Source organism: Heteronotia binoei, chromosome 20, assembly GCF_032191835.1.
Source record: "Heteronotia binoei isolate CCM8104 ecotype False Entrance Well chromosome 20, APGP_CSIRO_Hbin_v1, whole genome shotgun sequence".
In the NCBI taxonomy this organism is placed as follows: domain Eukaryota; kingdom Metazoa; phylum Chordata; class Lepidosauria; order Squamata; family Gekkonidae; genus Heteronotia; species Heteronotia binoei.
In genome coordinates this window covers 11,467,607-11,494,812 of record NC_083242.1, presented here as the reverse complement: position 1 = coordinate 11,494,812, position 27,206 = coordinate 11,467,607, and the positions used below count along the sequence as shown (strand labels likewise).

Here is a 27,206-nt window from a genome sequence, read left to right as displayed (position 1 = left end):
AGAAAGGCTCCGTTCTCCAAGACCCCAGTACAAGCAAGCAAATTAGGTCTGGTAGTATTTGATGATTTTGCATCGCTCTCTCTCTGCTTCTGCTGTTCATGAAGAGGGAGAAGGGTCTCGGGGCAGGGAAAAAGACACACACGCCTGCTTGAGATTTCACCAGGCCCCTCTGTATTCCTAGGCAGTTGCTTGACAAACCAAACGCGGATGACCCGAATGTCAAATTCTGCACCCCACAGCAAATTCCACACTTGTGTGGTAGGGATGGAGAGGCACACCCACGGCTCTGGGTTACAGCGAAGGGAATTTGAGCTGACGTTTAGGCAAACTAGGAGGAGGCTGCAAAGAATCATGTGCCAGGAAAGGCTGGGAGGAGAGCAGTGTTCCCTCTGAGGTGAGTTAGCGTGAGCTAGCTCACAGTTTTTTAGCCTCCGGCTCACACATTTTTGTCTTAGCTCAGGAAGGACAACCCCAGAGCACGCTAATTTAATGCGGCAGCTCACAACTTTAATGCCAGTAGCTCACATAGTAGAATTTTTGCTCACAAGACTCCGCAGCTTAGAGGGAACATTGGAGGGGAGGTAAGCAACAATATCAAGCCTCTGAGCAACCAAAAAAAAAAAAATACCCTGCTCAAGGATTCTATATGCTCTCCGGGGTCTGAGAAAGCCGATTTCCCCTTCCCCTCTTCCAGTTTTGCATTTTTTTCCTGCCTCAACAATCCCTATTCCAGGGCTGCGATCACACACACACACACTAAATAATGCACTTTCCAACTAGATTTCAATGCACTTTCCACTTTCCAACATATGATACTCAAGAAGACTGAAGTTATTGAAATGTATCGTTAGCACCAAATTGTTTGAATACGTTTTAACTGTTATACTGCGCAAGGTTTTAATCGATTAATGCTTAATATTTGTAAATCTTTTTTATTGTTGTGAGCCGCCCTGGGCCTGCTTCGGCAGGGAGGGTGGGATATAAATCCAATAAAATAAATGAATGAATTTTGCCGGTTCAGACAGTGAAGTCTGGTTGGAAAGTGCAGTGAAAGTGGACTGAAAGTGCATTATTTGGTGTGTGTGATCGCAGCCCGGGACCATATTCAGGTCGATTGGTGGGATTTTCACTTTCCCGATTTTTTCCCTAAGCCATTTCCCTACACACCTGGGGAGTTCTGAGCATACCGAGAGCCCCACGTGGTCTGCAGGAGCCCCAGTTTTGCAGCTTCAGTGTCTGGCACAGGGGCCAGCTGCTTTATGACTGGACACCCTGTGGAGAAACACCATTTTAGGCCTGTGCTTGTCTGGGAGTTGGGCTAGAGTCTATAAAACTCTAAGCAAGGCTTTGGCCTAGTCTATGCCTCCTTCCCCCTCCCCTCCTGTCTGGAAGCAGCACTTCCGAGGAGGCCTCCTAGAGAGACAGGAAGTCTTTCAGGCTGGTCTCCCAGAAGGCTGCAGGAGGGAAAACCAGTTCCTGGGCGGGAACTGGGTTTTATAGTAGAGGTTTTTGGAGGGAAACGGGCAGTTAAAAAGTTGCTAGGGGAAGCTGGCAGTCAGTTGAGTTTGATTTGAGTCTTGGAGACTGGTGAGTTGGTTCTGGATGGTATGGTCAGGGCCAGTTATATATTAGGGAAAGAAGGAGCGTTTATCCCTACTTTCATTTATTACTTCTGTTCACCCTGTATTTAAAAATGCCTGTAAATAGTTGCTTGTTTTAAATAAAATGTTTTATTTGTTGAAAAGGTAGTCCCTCCGTACCACCAAGGTTCCCCAACCGCCTTACACCAGGCTACTGCAAGAGGGGAGTCCAGGGAATGGGGAAGGCATACAGTTGGCAAGGGTGCCAATCCTCCAGGGGTCTCCCAAAGAAGGACTGTGGCCTCTGTGTTAACCAGGTGCTGGGTTGGCAGAGGACCTTGAGGCCACAGAATTGGCAAAGGGGATTAGGAGTCCTGTTCCTCTCGGTCAAGAGGAAAATTGAACAGGTGGTGGCAGCGTGCCCTAGTGGTAGGAAGAAGATAAACTCCCTCCAGGGGTTGGCAACTCAAAAGGGAGTTGACAGGACCTGGTCTGAAGGCAGAATCGGGCTGGTTCCGTCACACACCCTTTCCCTTCTCTACCTTACTTTTTCTTTCACCTTGCCTTATTAATGCCTTCCCCTTCTGTTCCCTCTGCCCAACCCATCTCATCACTAATAGATAAAAATATTTAAATGTCTGAAATATTTCAATTTACTTTGTTTTATAATTAGAAACGGAAATTGAAATGTATAATATTTTATGCTGTGCCCAAGCTGAATTGTATACCTTGGGGTTTTTTTTTAATGTCATTTGTTACTTATTTTTTGTTTTGTTTTGGATGTGTCTCTGACCACATTTAACTTGACTTGACTAGACACAGCTGTTTTTAAAATGTGCTAGCTTAGGGGTGGCCAAACTGCGGCTTGGGAACCGCATGCGGCTCTTTCACACATATTGTATGGCTCTCAAAGTCCTCACCCACCCCACTGGCTGGCTTGGAAAAAGCATTTAAAGTTAAAGTTGCTTTCTTTCCACGTTTCTCTCCCCATCTATTTTCCTTCCTTCCTTCGGCTTTCAAACATCTGACATTCATATCTTGCAGCTCTCAAACATCTGATGTTTGTTCCATGTGACTCTTACATTAAGCAAGTTTGGCCACCCCTGTGCTAGCTGCTTCACACTTGATGGGACACAGCAAAATTCACTGGCTTCCAAGCAAAGTCAAGGCACTGCTTTTCACCTTTGAAGTAGGCCAGGCTGAGAGTTTGTGACGGGCTCAAGGTCAAGTCAGCATTCGAACCTGGGTCACCTATATTACAGGTTTTTTGGGGAGGGAAATATTTACAGAAATGGGGAAATACTACACATCAAATCATATATGCCACAACAGCACTGGCTTTGTTAACAGTCTAGGGGAACAAAAGTGATATCCAAGAGATGAATAGTGTTTGTTGATGGCAGCCCGTAGGGTAATAGCGACTTGTTGGAAATCTGCCCGAATTTTTGACATTACATGATTAGTATTCTAAGTTATGACAAATACCTACAGCAAAAAAAAAAATTGACGTATCAACTTAGTCAAAAAATGTCAGACTTTTATGAAACGCGGCATTATTTTATTTCCTATAAGAATCAAAAAGGTATTCAACATCTATAAAAGCCCTTCCTCAAATTGTGAAAAAGGAATTAAGCATAAAGCACACAAAGAAATATTTTTAACATTGTGCCTTCAATGACTTCCTCTTAGCTATAGCTTGTAAGAAAAAATGAAAATTGTGTTAAATATTAAACCCACTGTCAGTAATTTGGTTCAACATTGTCTATTTTTGTATCTTATGTGTTTTTTGTAATCTTGTTTCTATGTTTGTAAATTAGAAGAGTTTCCTTTTTTTTGTTTTGCTTTCCTTGTTTTTAAATAATTGTTTTTTAAAACTGGGTCACTCAGGGGCCTAGTCTCTGTCTTTCCACTATACCAAACTGACTCTCTAGTCCTTGAACAATCTCCTCCAATGTGACCCAGGAGATCATGGAGCTCTGCAGTACCTCTTCTCTGCATGGGATGGAGAAAGCAGAGAAAGAAGTACTTTTCTCCCTTTCTCACAATACGAGAACTCGTGGGCATTCAATGAAATTGCTGAGCAGTAAGGTTAGAATGGATAAAAGGAAGTCCTTCTTCACCCAAAGGGTGACTAACATGTGGAACTCACTGCTGCAGGAGGTGGTGGCGGCTACAAGCATAGCCAGCTTCAAGAGGGGATTGGATCAACATATGGCGCAGAGGTCCATCAGTGGCTATTAGCCACAAGGTATAGATGGAACTCTCTGTCTGGGGCAGTGATGCTCTGTATTCTTGGTGGTTGGGGGGGGACATAAGAACATAAGAGAAGCCATGTTAGATCAGGCCAATGGCCCATCCAGTCCAACATTCTGTGTCACACAGCGGCCAAATATATATATATATATACACACACACACACACACACTGTGGCTAATAGCCACTGATGGACCTCTGTTCCATATTTTTATCTAACCCCCTCTTGAAGGTGGCCATGCTTGTGGCCGCCCCCACCTCCTGTGGCAGTGAATTCCACATGTTAATCACCCTTTGGGTGAAGAAGTACTTCCTTTTATCCGTTTTAACCTGTCTGCTCAGCAATTTCATCGAATGCCCACGAGTTCTCGTATTGTGAGAAAGGGAGAAAAGTACTTCTTTCTCTACTTTCTCCATCCCATGCATTATCTTGTAAACCTCTATCATGTCACCCCTCAGTCGACGTTTCTCCAAGGTAAAGAGCCCTAAGCGTTTCAACCTTTCTTCATAGGGAAGGTGTTCCAGCCCTTTAATCATTCTAGTTGCCCTTTTCTGAACTTTCTCCAATGCTATAATATCCTTTTTGAGGTGCGGCGACCAGAACTGCACATAGTACTCCAAATGAGACCGCACCATCGATTTATACAGGGGCATTATGATACTGGCTGATTTGTTTTCAATTCCCTTCCTAATAATTCCCAGCATGGCGTTGGCCTTTTTTATTGCAAACGCACACTGCCTTGACATTTTCAGTGAATTATCTACCACGACCCCAAGATCTCTCTCTTGGTCAGTCTCTGCCAGTTCACACCCCATCAACTTGTATTTGTAGCTGGGATTCTTGGCCCCAATGTGCATTACTTTGCACTTGGCCACATTGAACCGCATCTGCCACGTTGACGCCCACTCACCCAGCCTCAACAGATCCCTTTGGAGTTCCTCACAATCCTCTCTGGTTCTCACCACCCTGAACAATTTAGTGTCATCCGCAAATTTGGCCACTTCACTGCTCACTCCCAACTCTAAATCATTTATGAACAAGTTAAAGAGCATGGGACCCAGTACCGAGCCCTGCGGGACAAAGTGGAAGGGCTTCTAGCCTCAATTGTGAACCTCCTGATGGCACTTGGGAGGCTTTGGGGGGGTTTTTTGGCCACTGTGTGACACACAGTGTTGGACTAGATGGGCCATTGGCCTGATCCAACATGGCTTCTCTTATGTTCTCTGGATTCTCTTATGTTTTTATGTTCTCTGGATTCCCTCCTCTGTAGTAGGACAGCATGTCTCAAATGCATCTACCAAAGAAGTCCACCTGGCAGCCCTGCTCCCTCCGTTCAGAGGCCAGGCCAAGATCTCTCCGTTGTTCTTCTGCTCCAACTTGGCTGTTTTACTAAATCAAGAAAAGGTAAAGGTAGTCCCCTGTGCAAGCACCGGTCGTTTCTGACTCTGGGGTGACATCGCACCATGATGTTTTTACGGCAGACTTTTGACGGGGTGGTTTGCCACTGCCTTCCCCAGTCATCTACACTTCATCCCCCCAAGCAAGCTGGGTACTCATTTTACCAACCTTGGAAGGATGGAAGGCTGAGTCGACCTTGAGCCGGCGACCTGAACCCAGCTTCCACCAGGATTGAATTCCCACCGGCTTGGAAAATGCATTTAAATTTAAAGTTGTTTTCTTTTCCACCTCTCTCTCCATCTATCTTCCTTCCTCCCTCCCTCCCACATCTGATGTTCATGTCTTAAGGCTCTCAGACATCTGACGTTTATTTCATGGGGCTCTTACGTTAAGCAAGTTTGACCATCCCTGTACTAAGCATCCTTTACAGATGTGTACTACTGGCAGGAAAGACTGAAGCCTTGAAATTACTACTGGTGAAGATTAAAGTAGAAAAGTGCCAAAGCAGGATTACAGGTGAAAAGTGCCAAAGCAGGATTGCAGATGAAAAGTGCCAAAGCAGGATTACAGGAAGACAAAAGGTAATTATTACTGGGGAATGACACAACTTCGAGGTTTACAAGGATCCGCCATCAACCAAAAGGGAGATCGCAACCAAGAAATCAGGAGGTGGAGGACTGGGGAGAGCTGCCATGAAGGAATGAGAAAAGATTCCTAAGTATAGGGATGCGTTGCTGGTGTCCAAGATCAAGTTCATTCGCGCCGTGGTATTTCTCAGTACTATGTATGGGTTCAAAAGTTGGACAATGAAGAAAGCTGACATGAAGAAAGTTGATTCATTCAAAATGTGGCATTGGAGGAGAGTTTTACAGATATGGCGGACTGCCAAAAAGAGATACCATTGGGTATGCTAGCTAAATCTTTAAATCAGGCCCAAGTCATTTACTTCCTCTTAGGGGATGGGAGTGATCAACTTTCTCTGGATCTTGCTAAGTTTCTATATGTTACCAACCTTGACAGGAAGAAATTTAATGCTGTTAGTATTTGAAAGAAGATGCCCTTAGTTAAGTGTTGCCTACGTCAGATAATTTTATTACTATTTTGTTGGTTGTACATAGTTTTATATTGTTATGTTATATTTTAGCTTGGTGTTGTGTTGTACTGTTATTGTTGAGTTGTTGTTGTTGATTGGCCTAGAGCCGCAATAAACTGACTGACTGACTGATACCATTGGGTTCTAGATCAGATCAAGCCTGAATTTTCCCTAGAAGCTAAAATAACTACCCGAGGCTCTAATGCTGGGGTGGCCAAACTTGCTTAACATAAGAGCCACATAGAATAAACATCGGATGTTTGAGAGCCACAAGACATGAATGTCAGATGTGGAAGGAAGGAGAGGGGAGGGGGAGGCAGAAAAAAGCAACTTTAACTTTAAATGGATTCTCCAAGCCGCTGGTTGGCTTGGCGAAGTGATTTAAAGAGAGAAGTGCCTTCTCCGAGCCTGCTGACAGGGCAGTGGGGGCTTCGAGAGCCACACAATATTTGTGGAAGAGCCACATGCGGCTCCCGAGCCACAGTTTGCCCACCCCTGCTCTAATGTAATCGCATTATGAAAAGACACGAGCCATTGGAAACGACAATAACGCTTGGAAAAGTTGAAAACAACAGGAGAAGAGGGAGACCCAACCGGAGATGGACTGAATCAGTCAAGAAAGCAAACCGTTCTTAGTCTGTGGGCTGCTAATAAGAGGACTTAATTCATAGGGTCGCCATAAGTTGGAAGCGATTGGACCGCACTTCACATACAAGCTGGCTTTAATACCACAACTTTTTTCACAGTTGACTTGTTATAAACCACTTAGGGCAAGCTTCCCCGCCCGCTTTGGAAAGAGCAGACCTGTAAGCATTCTGATAAAATAAGTGACTAAATAGAATTGTCTTTCCGCACCTGAAGGAACTAGTACCTCCTTCCGGCATTTGAGAGCACTATCTGGCAACGCCCTCCTTCCCTTCAGCAGCCCTGTTTTAATATTTCTGGTAGTTATGGGGATTTAAATCAGCAAAGTTTTTTCTGGAACGAAGGCCCAGTCTACATTTACAGTGCAATCCTACGCGGAGTTATTCCAGTCGACATCCATCAACTCCGCACGGGGCCGTGCTGTTAAAATTCCTTCAGCTAATTTGGCCTTTCAACCAGTTAGGGCCTGAAATTTAAAACATCTCCATTCTCCGGAAAAAAAAAAAAAGCCAACAAGAGGCAGCCTGTCTGAGCAGCAACAAGACTGGAGTTGTATTAAGTCCTCCCCTAAAAGGGCCCAGCGTCGTTTCGATTCACCCTGCTGCTTTCCTTGAGAGGGAAAGGGGCAGAAGGCCGGCGGCTTGCCCCAGGTGCAGACGTGACAACACAGGTGGGCTGAGCCTGAAACGCCAGAGGCCACCTACTGCAACTGGCAGTCAAGGAATGCCTCTCCAGGTACGCAAATGAGTGCTTTCCACCTTCAAGGGAGGCCAAACTGTGGCTCGGGAGCCACAAGTGTCTCTTTCACACATATTGTGCGGCTCTCCAAGCCCCCACTGCCCCGTCAGCCAGCTTGGAGAAAGCACTGGTCTCTTTAAAGCCAAGCCAGCCAACGGCTTGGAGAATGCAGTTGAAGTTGCTTTCTTTCCACCTCTCTCTTCCCCCCCCCCCCAATCTATTTGCCTTCCTCCCATCCTGCCTGCGCTCAAACAACTGACATCCAAGCTTTGTATCCATTTGCACTCTTAACCCACCAGCTACACGCATTTCAGCCCGCTGTACCTGACCCCCTCGTCTGAAGAAGTGTGCTTTTAGCACACGAAAAGCCTGCGTTCTGAATAAAACTTGGCTGGTCTTAAAGGTGCAACTTCACTCCTGCTTTGTTCGACTGCTTCAGACCAACATGGCTGCCCGCCTGGATCTAACTGACATCCATGTCTTGCAGCTCTCAGACATCTGACGTTTATTCCATGTGGCTCTCACATTAAGCAAGCCTGGCCACCCCTGGCCTTGATCTTCCTCTCTGTTTCCACGGCTACCTCTGTGATGCCAGCTGAGCTCCTTTGGGGGAATGGGCAAGTCGAAAGGCTCAGAGAGCCCAGAGGCAAAGGCCTGGGAAGGGCACCAAGCAGGACAACCCCCGTCCCAAAACGCACTCCTAACATGAGCAGGCAGGCAGAGATGGAGAAGAGGGCGAGGAGCGGAAAGAAAAGACACCAAAATGCCGCTTCCGAGGCTCGAGGCGCCGGTCTGTCACGGCAAGCTCAAAACACACCGGGACGTGGTTTTCCCCAACGTCTCCTGCAAATTAAGACGTTATTTCGATAATTGGCCAATTAGAGCGTAATTTCGACTCGGGGAAACACTGGCGCGGGCGATGGTGGGTGCCTCCTGCCCCACCCTCCTGACATGCTTTTTTTTTTGCCATCGAGTCACAGCTGACTAGGCAGCAGGGGTGTCGAACTCATTTGTTATGAGGGCTGGATTTGACACTAATGAGACCTTGTCGTGTTTGTGCCTATTTAAGATGAGGTAGCAGAGATACAAACTTCATGAAGGACACAGACAAAAACAATTAAAGGTTATCAGTCACTGGTCTTAAAGGTGTTTCCTTTGTATCTCTCCCATGAGATCCATGGAACTGGGCAAAGGAAGCTCTGGCTCTTTCCTTCCTTCCTCAGGGGACCAGGAGAGGGAGGAGCCTCAGCCATTACAAGGAAGAGAGGCTTGGCTCAGTAGCTCTGCTGTGTGATTGAGGGAGCCTGGTAAAGTAAGCTTTGCCTCCCCCTCATTCCTCCCCAAGGGAGGAGCCTCAGCCAACGGAGAAAACAGAGGCTTTGCTCTGTAGCTCCTGTGTGACTGAGGAAGCCTAGCGAAGTAAGCTGTGATGCAGAAGGAAGCAAGAGAGAGGGAGAAGGAAGCAGCCAGTTGTTCGGGGGCCTGACAGGAACCCTCTGGGGGCCTGATTTTGCCCCCAGGCCGCATGTTTGACATCCCCGCAGAGGGTTTCCAAGGCTAGACACAGGAGTTTGCCCCTCTATGGCTACCCTGGGCCTACTCGCTGGTCTCCCATCCATCTACAAACCAGGGATGGCCCTGATCAGCTTTCACATGGACACTTTGGAGCCCATGCCAATTGGGCGCGTTCAGATCGGTTTCTGACAATATTGCTATTCCCAAAATTCGATAATGTTACCACGAAACTAGCTATATAAATAGTCAACTGCTTGTTGGGGGCTGGCTTGCCATAACCCTTTTTGGGAACTGTTGGACGTTGCAGAGAACTTTGAAAAAACTTTTTGAGTCAACAGAAAGACTTTTGAATCGGAACATAGGACCTAGAAAATACCTTGTGTCCCATAGGAAGGCTTATTTCAAACCCTACGGTCTGGAACGCTGCAGCCCCTCTCCAGCAAGCAAACGGCTCGGTGTCGTGCCTGGACTCTTATCTGGGAGATCCAGGTTTGACTCCCCCACTTGCAGCTGCTGGAATGGGCCTCGGGTCAGCCACAGCTCTCGTAGTTGTCCTTGAAAGGGCAGCTGCTAGGAGAGCCCTCTCAGCCCCACCCACCTCGCAGGGTGTCTGTTGTGGGGGAAGAAGATAAAGGAGATTGTGAGCTGCTCTGAGACTCTGATTCAGAGAGAAGGGCAGGGTACAAATCTGCAGTTCTTCTTCCATTCTAAGCGAGAAGGCACAGATCGCTCACTTCGAGTCCCTTCAAACACGCTACCAACCAGCTTTCTGGAGGAGAAGCTGCCACCCCAAAAAGCACTCTGCCTCACTAGGCACAGAAAGCAAGAGAAGCCGGGTTAGCGTCCTAAATGAGACATTCGCAGATCTTCCACGCTGTTTCTCTCCTGCGGAGAGGAAAGCCCCCACCCCACCCGCAGCCAAAGAAGCGGGAAGGCTGCCAGTGACTGCAACTCGTGCATGCCCCGGAGCAGGCGTCCCGTCACAACGAGCGCCTTCGGGGCCCTCGCGCCAGGCAAAGCCTGCCAAGGAGGAGCTTCCCTCTCCCCCCCCCCCCCCAGCTTCTTATTAATTCAAACTGACAGGTCGATTCAAGGGTTCCAAGAGAGCAGGAAGCCAAACAGACAGCGGAGGCTGGGACGAGATCCTTTTCAGCGATTCGCTGCGCCCAGGCGTTACGCTTTGTGCCACGCGGTGGGGCTGGGGACTCAAGCCAGCAGACAAGCTGAGGCTAGCGGGAGTGGGGTTGGCGGCCCCGGTGCCAGCAGTGGGCTGGGCACAAGATACCGCTTTGAAAGACGGCAGAGAACTTTCCAAGGTTAGGCAAGAGAGAATCTTTTAGATAGGAGCCAAGCAGGCCGTGCGTGCTTTCTATGCCACCGGGGCTGCTGGAAGGAGAGATGCAGAGAATTTCAGCCATTGATACCCAGAATCCTCCTGGCCCTGGGAACCAGGTGGTCCCGGACAGCCAATCCTGTGCAACTGCCTGCTATACAACTCCCAGTTGCTATACCAGGGTGGCCAAACTGCGACTCGGGAGCTGCGTGCAGCTCTTTCACACGTATAGTGCGGCTCCCAGAGGTTGAGGAGGAACTTAATGCAGGCTTGCTCTCAAGTAAGCGTGCTTAGCATCGGGACCTCAGTCGTCCTCTGAGTGCTGACCCATAGGTAGGTGACTATTTCTGCCACGTGTGAAGTGGGGCAGAAGGGAGAAATAGGCTTGCAAACTCTTCTCCTCCACCACAGAGGTCATCCAGAGACCTAGAGCAGGAAATGAGAGTGCAAGAGCCGAGGGAGCCACTGGAAGGAGGGATGGAATTAAAGAGGGTGGCATAGAGTTCCCCCTTAGTTTCATAGCTCTTGTAGGAGCTGTTTTTTACTAACCTTGGTGTCAAGGCAAAAAGAGAGGCATAATAATGCAAACGGTGGTCAGTTACTTCCGTGGTACATGTGTGTTTCCTTTCCCACTGGTGCCAAAAAATAATTCCCTAACCTTTCCCTATGCTGCTCTTAAGGGGACTGTTATTCCCAGCTTTTGTTTTTTAAAAAGTTTATTTCTAGCATCGTCACGTTTGAAGTGCATACGTATGTATTTTATCTTTCCACGCAAAGAAAGTATTAAGAGTTTTAATAAAGATGTTTGTGTGATATCTGTTCATGTCTTGTGGCTCTGAGACATCTGGCGTTGATTCTATGTGGCTCTTACGTTAAGCAAGTCTGGCCACCCCCGTGCTATACTCCCTAGGTCTGGGTAGCACAGGCCTGACAGGGGACCACCAGTCTGTCCTCCCCTGCATCAGACATTTGCCCTTTCCTGGCCTGGTCCAGCTTTCTGCTAGCAGCACCCACGCGGTGCCCATTTCGGGCCCTCCCTTTCTAACGTTGCACACCCCTTTCGGGTGTAGTAATTACAGCAAACAACACTCCTTCCAAAAACCACGCCCACCATCAGTCAGCCAGTGGCCGCATCCCAGCCACCCCTCCCCCACCAGGAAGTTATCCCGTTGCTCCAAGCCAAAATCCATAGGAACAGCCAGCCAAATTAAAAGTCCAACAGCTTGCATGCCCATTTGGCATTGAATGCTATTAATGAAAGCTATTTTCAAAGGTGCTTTGGAACAGAAAGTCTACCTACAGCCTCTTTCTACTTCGAAAATACCTGGATTCAACCAATAAAGAGAGCGGTTCACCAACTGGGGACAAAAGGGGCCTAGGAAATGATGGTTTGGCCTCTCCACAAGGCACTTGCCTCTGTAAGTCTCCTGGTGTGAAATTCTGGCTGGGGAGGGGGGCGCGTCTGTGGATTTAAAATAGGGCTGGGCCGGGTTGTACCCTTGGCGTTGTAGGAAGCAGCACTGAAAACAGAGCAGGAAAAAAGCAACGGTCAATCAGACATTTTTCTAACACCAACCGGGAGACGCAGATCCCTTTGGAAGGCAGAGAGTGGTGGAGGAAAATGGTAGCGCTTGTATTATAACCGTTCTCCACGAGGCACCCTGCAACTTCCGATTTGGGATTCTGCTTTTTGTCTAGCGTGGCTACACCTGAAACCTCAGTCGGGAGCATGAAGCCCAAAATTGTGGGCGCTGAGAAATCCAACGCTCTCTGCCACCACTCTCTGCCTCCAAGGTGGAATCACCCAACTTGGATTCCCATGATTGACCTTGTGCAGCAACTGAAATTTTATCTCCAGAACGGTTATAATACAAGCGCTACCATTTTCCTCCACCACTCTCTGCCTTCCAAAGGGATCTGCGTCTCCCGGTTGGTGTTAGAAAAATGTCTGATTGACCGTTGCTTTTTTCCTGCTCTCAGTTTTCAGTGCTGCTTCCTACAAGGCCAAGGGTACAACCCGGCCCAGCCCTATTTTAAATCCACAGACGCGCCCCCCTCCCCAGCCAGAATTTCACACCAGGAGACTTACAGAGGCAAGTGGCCTGAGACATCTCCCCCTACCTGTCCCTACCGGATGAAGAGCTCTGAAGAACTCAAAAGTTTGTTATGCCCATTTAGTGTCATTTGGGTTTGTTGCATTAAAAGGCACCCTGCAACTTCCGATTTGGGATTCTGCTTTTTGTCTAGCGTGGCTACACCTGAAACCTCAGTCGGGAGCATGAAGCCCAAAATTGTGGGCGCTGAGAAATCCAACGCTCCCAGAAGCGGAGAATCTCTCAGTCCGTGAAATTCTTAATTCCCACCTTCCCCCCAGCTCTGCATTGTCCAAAGAGGGATAATCGGGCCAACAATCCAGCTTTCAAAACTGAACTCTGCGCAAGGCGGGGTGGGTGGGGGGAGAAGAATCCCTCGTCCAGCGTGTCTCACTCAAAAGCGGTCGCTGGACGGGAGAAAAGCAGCGTTGATGACGACGAATGAGCTGAAGGGACCGAGGCTGGGAAGAGAAGAGAAATTAAATATTTACAGCTCGACTAAACGGAAATTAGAGGGGGTGGTCCAGGGGGGAGGGAGAGCGAGATAAATATTTTAAGAGTGTGATCACTGCGGAACGTGGGGGCAGGGGAGTTACTTAGGACAATTCAAGGAGATTTAACTAGACCAGAAGATGGAGAGAAGTGCTCCGTTTTCTCTCTGGTTTCTAGGGAGAGAGGGACAACGAATCCCTCTCCCTCTAAACACGGCAGGTGGAGACGCTCAGCACCTGCTCAGCTGGCATTTCGATCTGCTCTTGTTTCAAGCGGTCTAACTGTGAGCCATGGCCCTGAACACAAACCTGAGATGAATGCTGCTAAGTCACGGCAGGCTCATGGTGACCCCGTAGGGTTTTAAAGGGGAGAGACGTTCAGAAGTGGTTTGTCACTGTCTGCCTCTGGAGTTCTTCGGTGGCCTCACATCCAAGTGCTAACCGGGGCCGACCCTGCTTAGCTTACAAGAGCTGAGGAACGGAAGGAGCGAGAGGAGGAGTGGCCAAGCTTGTTTGACGTAAGAGCCGCATAGGTCAGATGTTTGAGAGCCTCAAGACATGAATATCAGATGTAGGCAGGCAGGAAAGAAGGAAGGAAGATAGACTGGGGGAGGGAGGGAGGGAGAGGTGAAAAAAAGCAACTTTAACTTTAAATGCATTTTACTATCTATCAGCTGGCTTGGCTTGAAGAAGTAATTTAAAGAGAAATGTCTTCTCCAAGCCAGCCAGTGAGGCGGTGGGGACTTTCAAGAGCCACACAATGTGTGAAAGAGCCACATGTGGCTCCTGAGCCACAGTTTGGCCATTTCTGATCTAGTCCAACCCCCTGCAGAATGCAGGAACTTTCACAAATACCTCCCCCTAAGTTCACAGGATCAGCATTGCTGTCAGATGGCCATCTACCCCAGAGAGCCAGTTTGGTGTAGTGGTGAAGTGAGTGGACACTTATCTGGGAGAAACGGGTTTGATTCCCCACTTCTCCACTTGCAGCTGCTGGAATGGCCTTGAGTCAGCCATAGCTCTGGCAGAGGTTATCCTTGAAAGTGAAGCTTCTGGGGGAGCTCTCTCAGCCCCACCCTCCTCACAGGGTGCCTGTTGTGGGGGAGGAAGGCAAAGGGGATTGTGAGCCGCTCTGAGACTCTTCGGAGTGAAGGGCGGGATATAAATCCAATATCTTCATCTACCTCACAGGGTGTCTGTTGTGGGGGGGAAGGGAAAGGAGATTGTGAGCCGCTCTGAGACTCTTCGGAGTGGAGGGTGGGATATAAATCCAATATCTTCATCTACCTCACAGGGTGCCTGTTGTGGGGGAGGAAGGGAAAGGAGATTGTGAGCCGCTCTGAGACTCTTCGTACTGGAGAGCGGGATATAAATCCAATATCTTCATCTACCTCACAGGGTGTCTGTTGTTGGGGGGGGAGGGAAAGGAGATTGTTAGCCGCTCTGAGACTCTTTGGAGTGGAGGCCGGGATATAAATCCAATATCATCATCATCATCAAGCCTCTGTTGAAAAACCTCCAAGGACGGAGAGCCCACCAACTCCCTAGGAAGCCTGTTCCCCTGAGGAACAGCTCTGTCAGGAGATTCTACCCAATTTTGAGCTGGAAACTCTTCTGATTTAATTTCAACACATTGGTTCTGCTCCTGCCTTCCGGGTCCGCAGAAAATAATTCCGCACCATCCCCATATGACAGCTTGGCCTAGCCCCATTCGGCCCTTGGCTTTTGGATGGGCTGCGGAACTGGGGGGCGGCAGCGTGAATAGCTTTAAGACAAGACCCTCTGATGTCATTCCAGAGACCCATCTTCCAGGCTCCTGTTAGATGGGCTGCTTTTCACACACACCCCCACTCTTGAGTAGCATCACTGCCTATGAGGAAAACTAACCAACAATTGGTACGCTCAGCGCCAGCCAGAATGGTGGAGCGTAAATACGTCCATTTTATGCAAATTGCTTACGTTTTTCAAAAAGGGAGGAGGGGGAGAAACCTCCCAGGAGACGAAAAGGACGCGAGCTAACGTAAAGACATCTTTAATGTCGCCCTTCTCGTCCAAGCACGTTTGCAGCAGGGGCTTCCCTCCCCATTTTTCTGCTCACAAGATGATCCTGCAAACCGAGCGACTGGAATTCTTTGCTTTGCGGGACTTTAGCAGCAAAGACACAGCTACGGGGAGGATGAGAAACGCTCCCCCATCGGTGGCAGCAGAGCCAGGGGTGGGGGGCGGGGAGCTGGCAGAGCTTTTAGCGAGGCCACTGCACCGCCTAGTGGCTGGCGAGGGGAACGCTTGATAACCAAATGCCCGGCTTTAAGCTAGGATGAATCTAGAACAGGGGTGGCCAAACTGAGTATCGGGAGCCACATGTTGCTCTTTCACACATATTGTGTGACTCTCAAAGCCCCCATGGCCCCATCAGCCAGCTTGGTGTAGTGGTGAAGTGCATGGACTTTTTATCTGGGAGAACCGGGTTTGATTCCCCACTCCTCCACTTGCAGCTGCTGGAATGGCCTTGGGTCAGCCATAGCTCTCGAAGGAGTTATCCTTGAAAGGGCAGCTTCTGGGAGAGCTCTCTCAGCCCCACCCACCTCACAGGGTCTCTGTTGTGGGGGAGGAAGGTAAAAAAGACTGTAGGCTGCTCTGAGACTGAGATTCAGGGTGAAAGGCAGGGTATAAATCCAATACCATCACCTTCTTCCAAAACACTTTTCCAAGCCAAGCCGGCTGGCAGCTTGAAGAATGCATTTAAAGTTAAAGTTGCTTTCTTTCTACCTCTCTCCCCATCCCTCCCTGCAACTCTCAAAACATCTGACATTTATTCTATGTGGCTCTAACATTTAGCAAGTTTGGCCACCTCGATCTAGAAGCAAGTACTGCTGCTATTCCTTCCACTGTAAAAAGGAGAGAAAAGATGACTGCGATTTGCCGGGGGGGGGGGAGAGTGAAGAGTCAGCCTACACAGTCCCTGTGCTTATGCTTTCCCCCACCTGTGGCCCTGCCCTCAAAACTTCCACCCCTTTGACACAGCAAACAGCTAAGGTACATGGAAGGCAAAGGAAAGGTTAAAGCACCTACCCACCATCTCTGCCCATTGAGTCACACAGAATCTGGGAAGAGACTAAGTCTCCTGCTGTTCAACTTAACTACTACCCAATGCCTTTTCAAATGTTTATTTTTCTACTGTAAGTTTTGGCGGGCTGGAGCCCTTTCCAGCACAAGCTCAGGCTAGGTTTAAAAAACTAGCTCAGCCCGCTCTTGCACAAACCAACGGGAGTTTTGTGGTACCTTAAATATCCCATAGGAACCATTTCACACCCCCGGCCTGCTTTTAAATGCTCTTTCCAACCTTTTTTTTTTTTAATTTTCAAATGCACGTTTACAGTCTCACATTTTCAACTGCACGTTTACAGTTTCCTTTTTAAAAATAATAATACGGGTATGGGTGGTTTTATTCTTCAATCCGTACTTGAGGACGATTTTAGTTCTATACTGCATCGCTGCTTTTTCTCCCTAACTGAAGAACCAAAGCAGCAAAGGGGTAGGAGTAGAAATGTTAATATAAATAAAATTGAAATTAAAAAAAAAAAAAAACCTTGGAGAAACAGCATGAGAAAGCACTCTGTTGAATTTTACTCAGCATCCATACCCGACTTGAAATGTGGGGATTATTTAAAAGACCAACACCAGCAGCTCCCATGCAATTTTGGTGCTACTACCTTTAAAGGGAAAGGTCCCCTGTGCAAGCACCAGTCGTTTCCGACTCTGGGGTGACGTTGCTTTCACGTTTTCACAGCAGACTTTTTACGGGGTGGTTTGCCATTGCCTTCCCCAGTCATCTACGCTTTCCCCCCAGCAAGCTGGGTACTCATTTTACTGACCTCGGAAGAATGGAAGGCCGAGTCAACCTCAAGCCGGCTACCTAAAAACCCAGCTTCCGCCAAGATAGAACTCAGGTCGTGAGCAGAGCTTAGGACTGCAGTACTGCAGCTTTAACATTCTGCGCCACAGGGCTCTTTAAAAACCTTTAACCCCCCCCCCGCCCAAAGATTCCCCCAGGGAATAATGAAGGCAACAAATATCAGAAACCCGAAGAAGTACCTGGATGCCACAGGGAATACTGATATTTGTCAGCTCCAATATATTCAGGTACCAAAAACACTGGGGGGTTCTGCTGCAAAACCCTAGCTGCTACCTTAAATGGCTTCTTCTTTCTTAAAAAGAAGAAAATAAGCAAATTCACACAGGTGGCCAAACTTGCTTAATGTAAGAGCCACACAGAATAAATGTCAGATGTTTGAGAGCCACAAGACGTGAATGTCAGATGTTGGAGGGAGGGAAGGAAGGAAAATGGATAAGCAAATTGGGGGTTTCTGCTGCACACCCCTAGCTGCTACCTTAAATGGCTTCTTTCTTAAAAAGAAGAAAATAAACAAATTCACACGGGTGTCCAAACTTGCTTAATGTAAGGGCCGCAAGACATGAACGTCAGATGTTTGAGAGCCACAAGACATGAATTTCAGATGTTGGAGGGAGGGAGGGAAGGAAGGAAAGTGGATGGAGGAGAGGTGGAAAGGAAGTAACTTTAACTTTAAATGCAATCTTCAAGTCACCAGCTGGCATGGTTTGAAGAAGTGATTTAAAGACGGACAGGGCAGTGGAGGCTTTGTGAGCCACACAATATGTGTGAAAGAGCCACATGAGACTCTCGAGCTGCAGTTTGGCTACCCGTTTTAATATTTCCTAGGTATGATTAAAATGGATTATATATTTTTGATATGTCTCAGCCTTTTTCTATTGGGGTATTTTTTCCTTCTTTCCCCTTTGCTGGTCCCACCCAGGTGAGGGCCTCCTTTTGTATCCCCTTCTATCTAGCGGTTCTGTTCGAGAGACCGGCGTGGGAAAGGAGCTTAACATTTTTTCAAAATGACTGCTTGCAACATCATTCTAAGCGGGGAGAGAGCCAGAGATGGGGAAAGGAGGGGAAGGAGCGGAACGGCTGGAGACCGGAGAAAACAGCTGCGCCCGTTTGCCTGGGAGGAGAAGCCGGCACAGGAAAAAGGATATTAAGGTTTAGACGTATGAAGTTGTGAGATATTGGACAGGCAAAGAATGAGAAAACCGGAGAAGGGATTTCTGGTTCTTCCTTTTAAAAAAGACAATCCCACAGATGAATTCAATTAAGAAAAGGAGGAGAGTTTTGCTGGGAGGGTGGAGAAGAAATCTGCTGAAATGGGGCCGGGGGGGGGAGGCCAGGTCTTGGCAGATTTCCCAATGGCTGTACTGCGGAAACAAGCAACACAATACTGGCTGGAAGCAGAAAGGAGCAGTTCTCTGTTGAGGCTTCTCTGCAGCTGTAAGACCAAAATTACTCAGTGGAAGCAATAAGAAGAATAACTATTGTGACAGCAGCAACCCAGTAAAAGAGCTGTATGGCAACAGACGACGTCTAACCTTTTAAAACGTGTCAGAGCATTTCGGCAATCCTTCGTACGAACCGATAAAATGGTCCCACCCGTTTTGGGATACAAAACGATAAGAGGTTTACAAGACGATGCGTGGGATGGAGAAAGTAGAGAAAGAAGTACTTTTCTCCCCTTCTCACAATACGAGAACTCGTGGGCAATCGATGAAATTGCTGAGCGGTAGGGTTAGAACGGATAAAAGGAAGGACTTCTTCACCCCAAGGGCGATTAACATGTGGAATTCACTGCCACAGGAGGTGGTGGCGGTTACAAGCATAGACAGCTTCAAGCGGGGAATGGACAAGCATCTGGAGCAGAGGTCCATCAGTGGCTATTAGCCGCAGCGTATTGTTGGAACTGTCTGGGGCAGTGATGCTCTGTATTCTTGGTGCTTGAGGCGGGGGGAGCAAAGTGAAAGGGCTTCTAGCCCCACTTGTGAACCTCCTGATGGCACTTGGGGGGAGGTTTTTTGGCCACTGTGTGACACAGAATGTTGGACTGGATGGGCCACTGGCCTGATCCAACATAGCTTCTCTTATGTTCTTAACTAGCCTAACTCACCTTAACAACTCACTGCATGTGGATCAGACACGGCAGGGTGGAGCTTACAACAGAGCCAAGAATGATTCTCGGAAGGCACAATCACTAAAACAATAGTAACCTTTAAGGAGTTTGAGTTCTCTTTTCTTTGTGTGTGTGTTTGCATGCCTGGTGACTTCTGGCAACCCCAATGGGAGTGTGGACATTTTCAGAGAGGTGGCTTGCTATTGCCTGTCTCTGCGTCCCGGCCCCTGGTTTCCTGTTGTACAATACCTTGCAGAGAATGAGATTATTTCGAGCAATTCCTATTATCATATTATATTTTTAATGTTTAAACATGTTCTGACATTGCTTAAAGATGACAACTGTCCTTATTAATATGTGAAGACAGATATTCTTATGTATGCCGTTTTATTCTGCTTTTTACTGTTACATTGTAAAGGCCGTTAACTTTTGCATTCCTGTATTTTAAAAGAAAATAATAATAAAAAGAAGCTCAAAAAGGGGGGGGGGGCAGCATCTTTAGCTCAAGGCACCCAGACAACTTCACAGACAAGGCTTTCCACTGCAACTGTCAAGCCATAGTAGCACCCTTGAGAAAACACATTTGCAGTTTATTCAGATGTCACACTCCCCGCTTTTATCATGGGATTCAGAGCGGTATTCGTAAGCACTACAGAAAGGGGAGAACAAGAAAAGCTGGGTTGCAAAGGAAGGACTGTTTCCTGCAAAGGAAGCTCCAACGTGTCACGCTTTCCAGAAAGGTAGTTCCTAAGTCTTGCAGCCGTATGCTGTTCTTAAACCTTCTTGTTGCTGGAAAGGCTGGAAATCTATTTTGAAAGGTAACCTTCAATAGTTCCTAGGTATACAGGTGTGCACTAGGCAACCCCCCTCCCCCCTCTTAATTCATTTTCCTGATCTCCTGAAGTTGTGGTCAGCGGGCCACTTGAAAGTAGCGTCCAGACCAGGGGTGGTCAAACTGTGGCTCAGGACCCATGTGTGGCTCATTCACACACATTGTGTGGCTGTCATCGGCCAGCTTGGAAAAGGCATTTCTCTTTTAAAATCACTTCTCTAAGCCAAGCCAGCTGGCAGCTTGGAGGATGCATTTAATGTTAATATTTTTCCCCATGTCTCCCTTCCTCCCCTCCATCTATCTGCCTTCCTTCCTGCCTGCCTTCCTGCAGCTCTCAAACATGTAACGTTCCTGTCTTGCAGCTCTCAAACACCTCACATTTATTCTATGTGGCTCTTATGTTAAGCAAGTTTGGCCACCTTTGGTCCAAACCAATGTTCCCTCTAAGCTGCAGAGGCTTGTGAGCAAAAATTCTGCTTTGCAAGTGACTGGCATGAAAGTAGTGAGCAACTGTTTGAGAGCCAGTTTGGTGTAGTGGTGAAGTGTGCTGACTCCTATCTGGGAGAACCGGGTTTGATTCCCCACTCCTCCACTTGCAGCTGCTAGCATGGCCTTGGGTCAGCCATAGCTCTGGCAGAGGTTGTCCTTGAAAGGGCAGCTGCTGTGAGAGCCCTCTCCAGCCACACCCACCTCACAGGGTGTCTGTTGTGGGGGGAGAAGATATAGGCGATTGTAAGCCGCTCTGAGTCTCTGATTCAGGGAGAAGGGGGGGTATAAATCTGCAATTCTTCTTCTGCTGCTGCATAAATTAAGTGTGCTCTGGGGCCATCCTTCCTGAGCGAAGACAAAAATGTGTGAGCTAGTTCACGCTCACTCAGCTTAGAACACTGGTCCAGACCACAACACTGTTCTGCCCATTCTCCTCTCACAAGCCACGAACAGAGGAGAGGGCGTGAGGGCGGAAATGCTGCCTCCTCTGTCCCCACGTTACTGCAAAGACGCCAGGCATGGAGCAGAGGCGGGAGAGAATGCAGAGGCAGGCCTGTTGCACTGAAGTTTGCAAGAGGAAGCCAAGGGCTGCTGTCACCTATCTAGCCCTAGTGGTGTAGCCAAGGACAGCTCAGGCCTGTTGAAAGCTAGACAAAATCGTTACCCCGGGGGAGCAAAAGAACCAGACGTCTGTCTTCTGCACTCACCTCCGTATCAGGGACTGCTGGAGGCTCTTGCAAGCCGTCAGGGACTCCCCCGTAAACATGTGCAGCATGACCACCTCGAGGCAAGCGGTCATGAAGGCCGCGACGGCGTCCGGCTGCAGTGTCCCCCTTCGGGAGATGATGCACAAGCGCTGGAGGGAGGAGCAGTGGCTCAGGGCCTGGAAGAACTGGCCGTTGGCGTTGAAGTAGGGCTGCTCAAGTCTGAGAAGAAAGACCAAGGGGGAAAAAAGGATCAGCCAGGTGCTGTGTGCATGGTTCATGAAACAACAGCGTTGGAGCAGGGGATCCGAAGGGAAGGGATCCAAACTGGACACAGCGCAGAACTCTCTGGCTGCTAAAGAGAAAAAAAACCTTGACTGGTATGGCCCAAGCAATCCCAATCTCATCAGACCTTGGAAGCTAAGCAGGGTCGACCTTGGTAAGTTCTTGGTTGGGAGACCCCCAAAGGAATACCAGGGCCGGGACGCAGAGGCAGGCAATAGCAAGCCATCTCTAAGTACTTGGATGGGAGACCCCCAAAGGAATACCAGGGCCAGGATGCAGAGGGAGGCAATAGCAAGCCATCTCTAAGTACTTGGATGGGAGACCTCCAAGGAATACCAGGGCCGGGATGCAGAGGGAGGCAACAGCAAGCCATCTCTAAGTACTTGGATGGGAGACCTCCAAGGAATACCAGGGCCAGGATGCAGAGGGAGGCAATAGCAAGCCATCTCTAAGTACTTGGATGGGAGACCTCCAAGGAATACCAGGGCCAGGGTGCAGAGGCAGGCAATAGCGAGCCACCTCTATGTCCAAGCCCTATTAGGGGGTCGCCAGAAGCCATCCAGGACTTCCGGACATCCATGCACACACACATACAAATGAACAAAAAAATGGGGTTTTTTTTAATTTAAAAAAAGAACTCTCTGGATGTTTTCTGTTTAGAACACCAAGCATTCCTCCTGCTCTCTTACAGAAGTGGCCAGAAAATTAACTAAATGATTGAACCTGCAGGAAAGGAGGCTCTTCTGAAGAACTCTGCACAGAATGCCAGACGTCCTTTAAACAGGGGGGTTACCCACACATTCGACAAGGTGGGTGGGGACATCTACACTGCCATCTTTCCTCCATCCTGTGTGATGCAGTGACTGTGCAACTCGTAAAAAACTTAAGAACATAAGAGAAGCCCTGTTAGCTCAGGCCAATGGCCCATCCAGTCCAACACCCTATGTCACACAGTGGCCAAAGAAAAAACCCGGAGCCCTCAGGAGGTCCACCACAGGGGCTAGAACTCCAGAAGCCCTCCCACTGTGGGCCCCCAAGCACCAAGAAGACAGAGCATCACTGCCCCAGATGCAGTGTTCCATCTATGCCTTGTGGCTAAGAGCCACTGATGGACCTCTGCTCCGTATGTTCAGAGGTTCTAAATCAGGGGTGTCAAACATGCGGCCCAGGGGCCTAATCAGGCCCCTGAGCAACTGGCTGTCATCTGCTTCCTTCTCCCTCTCTCTTGCTTCCTTCCACATAACAGCTTGCTCGCACAATTGCACAGGAGCTACAGAGCAAATCCTCTATTTTCTCCATTGGCTGAGGCTCCTCCCTTGGGGAAGAAGGGGGGGAGGCAGAGCTTGCTTTGCCAGGCTCTCTCAATCACACAGCAGAGCTACTGAACCAAGCCGCTCTTCCTTCTTTCGGCTGAGGCTCCTCCCACTCCTGGTACCCTGGGGAAGGAAAGAGCCAGAGCTTCCTTTGCCCGGTCCCCTGGATCCCATGGGAGAAACAGAGAAAGCACCTTTAAGGGCAAGTGTGGTTTCAAGCAAGTTTTAAGGTTTTTTAGAAAAAATATTTAATTGTGTTTGTCTGTGTCCTTTATAAAGTTTGTATCTCTGCTACCTGATCTCAAATACATACACATGACCTAGCCCAACATGGCCCAGCCCAACAAGGCCTCATTTATGTCAGATCCGGCCCTTATAACAAAACCCCTGCTTTAATCATTCCAGTTGCCCTTTTCTGCTGTAATATCTTTTTTAAGGTGCAGTGATCAGAACTGTACACAGTATTCCAAATGAGGCCTCACCACTGATTTATACAGGGGCATGATGATACTGGCCGATTTGTTTTTAATTCCCTTCCTAATAATTCCCAGCCTGGCACTGGCCTTTTTTATTGCAGTCACACACTGTCTCGACATTATCAATGAATTATCTACCACGACCCCAAGATCTCTCTCTTGGTCAGTGTTCGTCAGTTCGCACCCCATCAACGTGTATTTATAGTTAGGATTTTTGGCCCCAATGTGCGTTACTTTGCACTTGGCCACGCTGAACCTCATTTGCCCCGTTGATGCCCACTCGCCCAGCCTCGATAGATCCCTTCGGAGGCCCTCACAATCCTCTCTGGTTCTCACCGCCCTGAACAATTTAGTGTCATCTGCAAACTTAGCCACTTCACTGTGTACTCCCCAACTCCAAATCGTTAAGGAACAATTAAGGAACATGCTCCAGAGTTAAAGGTTGTAAGGAACGTCTACCCCAAGGCTGAGAGTATATTTAAAATCTTCCTCTCAGGAGCTTCTCTGATCAAAAAGCAAGGATCTGGCAATATACCATCCCATCCACCAGGCGACACTGTTGCTTAATCAACACCCAACTGCATTTTGGTCTCACGATTCCCTGAACTGCAGACAGATCCAGGTGGGCAGCCGTGTCGGTCTGAAGCAGCAGACAAAGCGGGAGTCAAGATGCACCTTTAAGACCGACACAACTTTATTCAGAACGGAAGCTTTCGTAAGCCCCTCTTCAGATGCGGAATCAGGCACAGTGAGCCTGAGCTGCAGTTATTCTTCGGACCGATTTAGCAGAGCGAGACAAGGTTTATCGGAATCTCTTGCGGGCAAAAGCGAATCCTGATAACCGTCCAGGGAGCCAGTTCGAATCCGCCTTTCTTCCTCTCTTATCCCTACCCATCATCAGAGCGGCAACAACTGCACAAAGCCGCGTACCAAAAGAAAACATTTCTCCTGGTGTTCCTGGGCTTTTTTTTTAATTTGGTAGGGTTGCCAAGCCTCAACTTTGTCTCTGAAGCACAGGTCTGGGGACTCATTTTTGGGCTGCAAGGTGAAATATCAAGGCCCCCAGTTAGCTCGCATGCTCAGTGGCTGCTTTATAGGCTCTGATGCAGGGGTGTAGAACTCATTTGTTACAAGGGCCGGATCTGTAATGTAATGTAAATGTAATGTAAAATTTTATTTATATAAATTGACATAAATGAGACCTTGTTGGGCTGGGCTATGTCAAGCTGGGCCGTGTGTGTTCCTATTTAAGATCAGGTAGCAGAGATATAAATTTTATAAAGGGCACAGACAAACACAAAGATTTTTTTTAAGAACTTAAAATATGCTTAAGACATTAGCACTCGCGGGACTTAAAGGTGCTCTCTTTGTATCTCTCCCATGCGATCCAGGGAAATGGGCCAAGGAAGCTCTAGATCTTTCCTTCCTTCCCCAGGGGAGCAGGATGGGGAGGGGAGCCTCAGCCAATAGAAGGAAGAGAGGCTTGGCTCAGTAATTCTGCTGTGAAACTGAGAGAACCTGGCAAAGTTAGCTCTCCTTCCTCCACTTCTTCTCCAAGGGAGGAGCTTTTCTCTGTAGCTCCCGTGCAATTGAGCAAGCCTGGCAAAGCAAGCTGTGATGCAGAAGGAAGCAAGAGAGAGGGAGAAGGAAGCAGATGACAGCCAGTTCCTCAGGGGCCTGATAGGAGCCCTTGGGGGCCTCATTCAGCCCCTGGGCCACAGGTTTGACACATGCCTGCTCTGACACATGCCTACCTGTTGATGCAACTGCATCAATTAGAGACTGTCGGCAATAATGTGCAACCAGCAGTCTGCCTGCGGTTGAGGTTTTGCCCAGGCTGCCTCTCCATGTTACCTTATCCTTCCGTTCGATTGCTAGGCAATCCCCCAAGGCCTTCGTCAGGAGGTCTTGCCTAGCCTTGATACAGGAAGGCTTTCGCGAAAGCAAGGAAACAAACGTGTCACCTAACACACACGAAGCGTATGTGCTTTTCCGGGGAACTGTGGACCCTCATGGGAACTTGCAGAACCGCTTGCATGGAATCTTACTATTGCCCCACAAAGCCCAGTGACATCCGCTGGGCTAGAATCTTTGTGCTGATGGGAACGGTGGCCCGGATCCAAGCTAGGGGCTCTCTCAGGGAACTGCTGAGCAATCAAACTTAAAAGAGGGTTGCAAAGCGAGTCGCAGGCCACCCCCTGTCCTTTCCGTGACTCTCTTTTCTATTTTGGAAACCAAGATCTGACCTTGGAAATAGAATCTTCCCATATCATTCATGAGCTGGTATTTTTTTTTCTCTTCTCTGTGTATACATGTTACACAGGGCTTTTTGTAGCAGGAACTCCTTTGCAAGGTCCCAGGTTCAATCCCCAGCATCTCCAACTAAAAAAGGTCCAAGCAAGTAGGCGTGAAAAACCTCAGCTTGAGACCCTGGAGAGCTGCTGCCAGTCTGAGTAGACAATACTGACTTTGATGGACCGAGGGTCTGTTTCAGTAGAAGGCAGCTTCTTATGTTCATATTAGGCCATGCCCCCAAGATGTAGCCAATCCTTTTGGAGTTTACAGTAGACCCTGTGCTGAGAGCCCTGTACGCTCTTGGAGGACTGGCTACATCAGGGGGGCGTGGCCTAATATGCAACGGAGTTCCTGCTAGCTAGAAAAAAAGCTCTGCAGCTTAGTAAAACTACAGTGAGCCAAGGGGTTACCTGAGAGTGTTTCTTAGACTCCCAGAGGGAGTAACGGAGGAGGAGAGGGTGGTCAAAGGCTGGAATGTAAACTCCGTATGCAAAGGGTGCACAATGGCTAGAGAAAAGCGAGCAGAGTACTTGAATTACAATGTCCTAAAAGAAGGAAGTGGGGCATGATTAATTGAGCTGGTCAGTGCAGCAAGATACGGTGGGGCAAGACAGAGGGCACCAACAAAGGCACCGCATACTCCAAGAATCGACATCCCTCTGAGAAAGGACTGAAACGAGGGGACAAATACGGAGAGAATTTTGGCAAGCACTGCAACCGCATTGAGCATCTTCGCAGATCTTTTTGGAAAATTGTTTGTAACCATTGTTAAGTGTCTGTTACACGGGTGTTATCATAAAGCTGCTGTATAAAATACGGAAGTGTTTACAAAACTGTAAAGAATTGTATACTATTTAATAGACAACAATTTGCTAGCACGGTGAGTTTACTCGATATTACGGTTTTTGTTACTCCTGTGGTTCCAGTGTTTGTTATTGTTGCTTGGAGTTCACAGCAGGGGCTTCTGTGCCCTTTGTGTGACGTCTGTTGGTTTCACAAAAACAACTGCTTAGCCAAGGCAGGAAATGGAATGCTGAACTAGATGGGTACCAATTGTCACAGTTTGCCTTCGGTGCCAAAACCCCTTGGGCAGAGGTGTCACTAGGGTGGGTTGCACCCTGGGGCCAAGTGCGCCCTGCTGGCTGCGCAAAAGCGTGGGAAGGCAGGAAGCCCCTCTCCCTCCCTGCCCGTGTTTTGGAGGGAGCTGCGCCCTCTCCGCCTTGCGCAAGCGTCGACGGCCGCCTCTAGTTGCTGCCCGCCCAGAGCCCACGCCTGGGGCAGAGCGGGCGGATGTGCCCCGGTCGGTAGACGCCGCGAAGCCCCCTTCCCTTCACAGGCCCGCCAGCACCCAGGAGGAGCCGCCCGCCAGCCAACCACCATGTGTCAGGCCTTGACTCAGCCGCGTCCCAGCGCCATCCCCCTCTCCTCCGACTCCATGGGTGACTCACTGCTCCAAGCGCGGGCTCCGGGCGGGCAGCAACTAGAGGCGGCCGTCGACGCTTGCGCAAGGCGGAGAGGGGGGCCAATGAGAATGCTCTGGGGGAGGGCCGATGGCCCCCTTGGCCCCGCCCCAGTGACGCCGCTGCCCTTGGGAAGGTCAGTAAACCAAGTAAATTTGGACTTGGGGGACACCGTACCTCAAAGGCTAG

The 27,206-nt window shown here is 48.6% G+C and overlaps 1 protein-coding gene across 1 annotated transcript in view; it reads right to left on the bottom strand.

Moving 5' to 3' along the window:
- FBXL18 (F-box and leucine rich repeat protein 18) overlaps positions 1–27,206 on the bottom strand; it is a 46,562-nt gene that overhangs the window by 8,070 nt on the left and 11,286 nt on the right. The window contains exon 4 of the mRNA XM_060260747.1: positions 21,192–21,410. Coding sequence (XP_060116730.1) covers positions 21,192–21,410 — 219 coding nt within the window. The remainder of the gene's footprint in view (positions 1–21,191; positions 21,411–27,206) is intronic.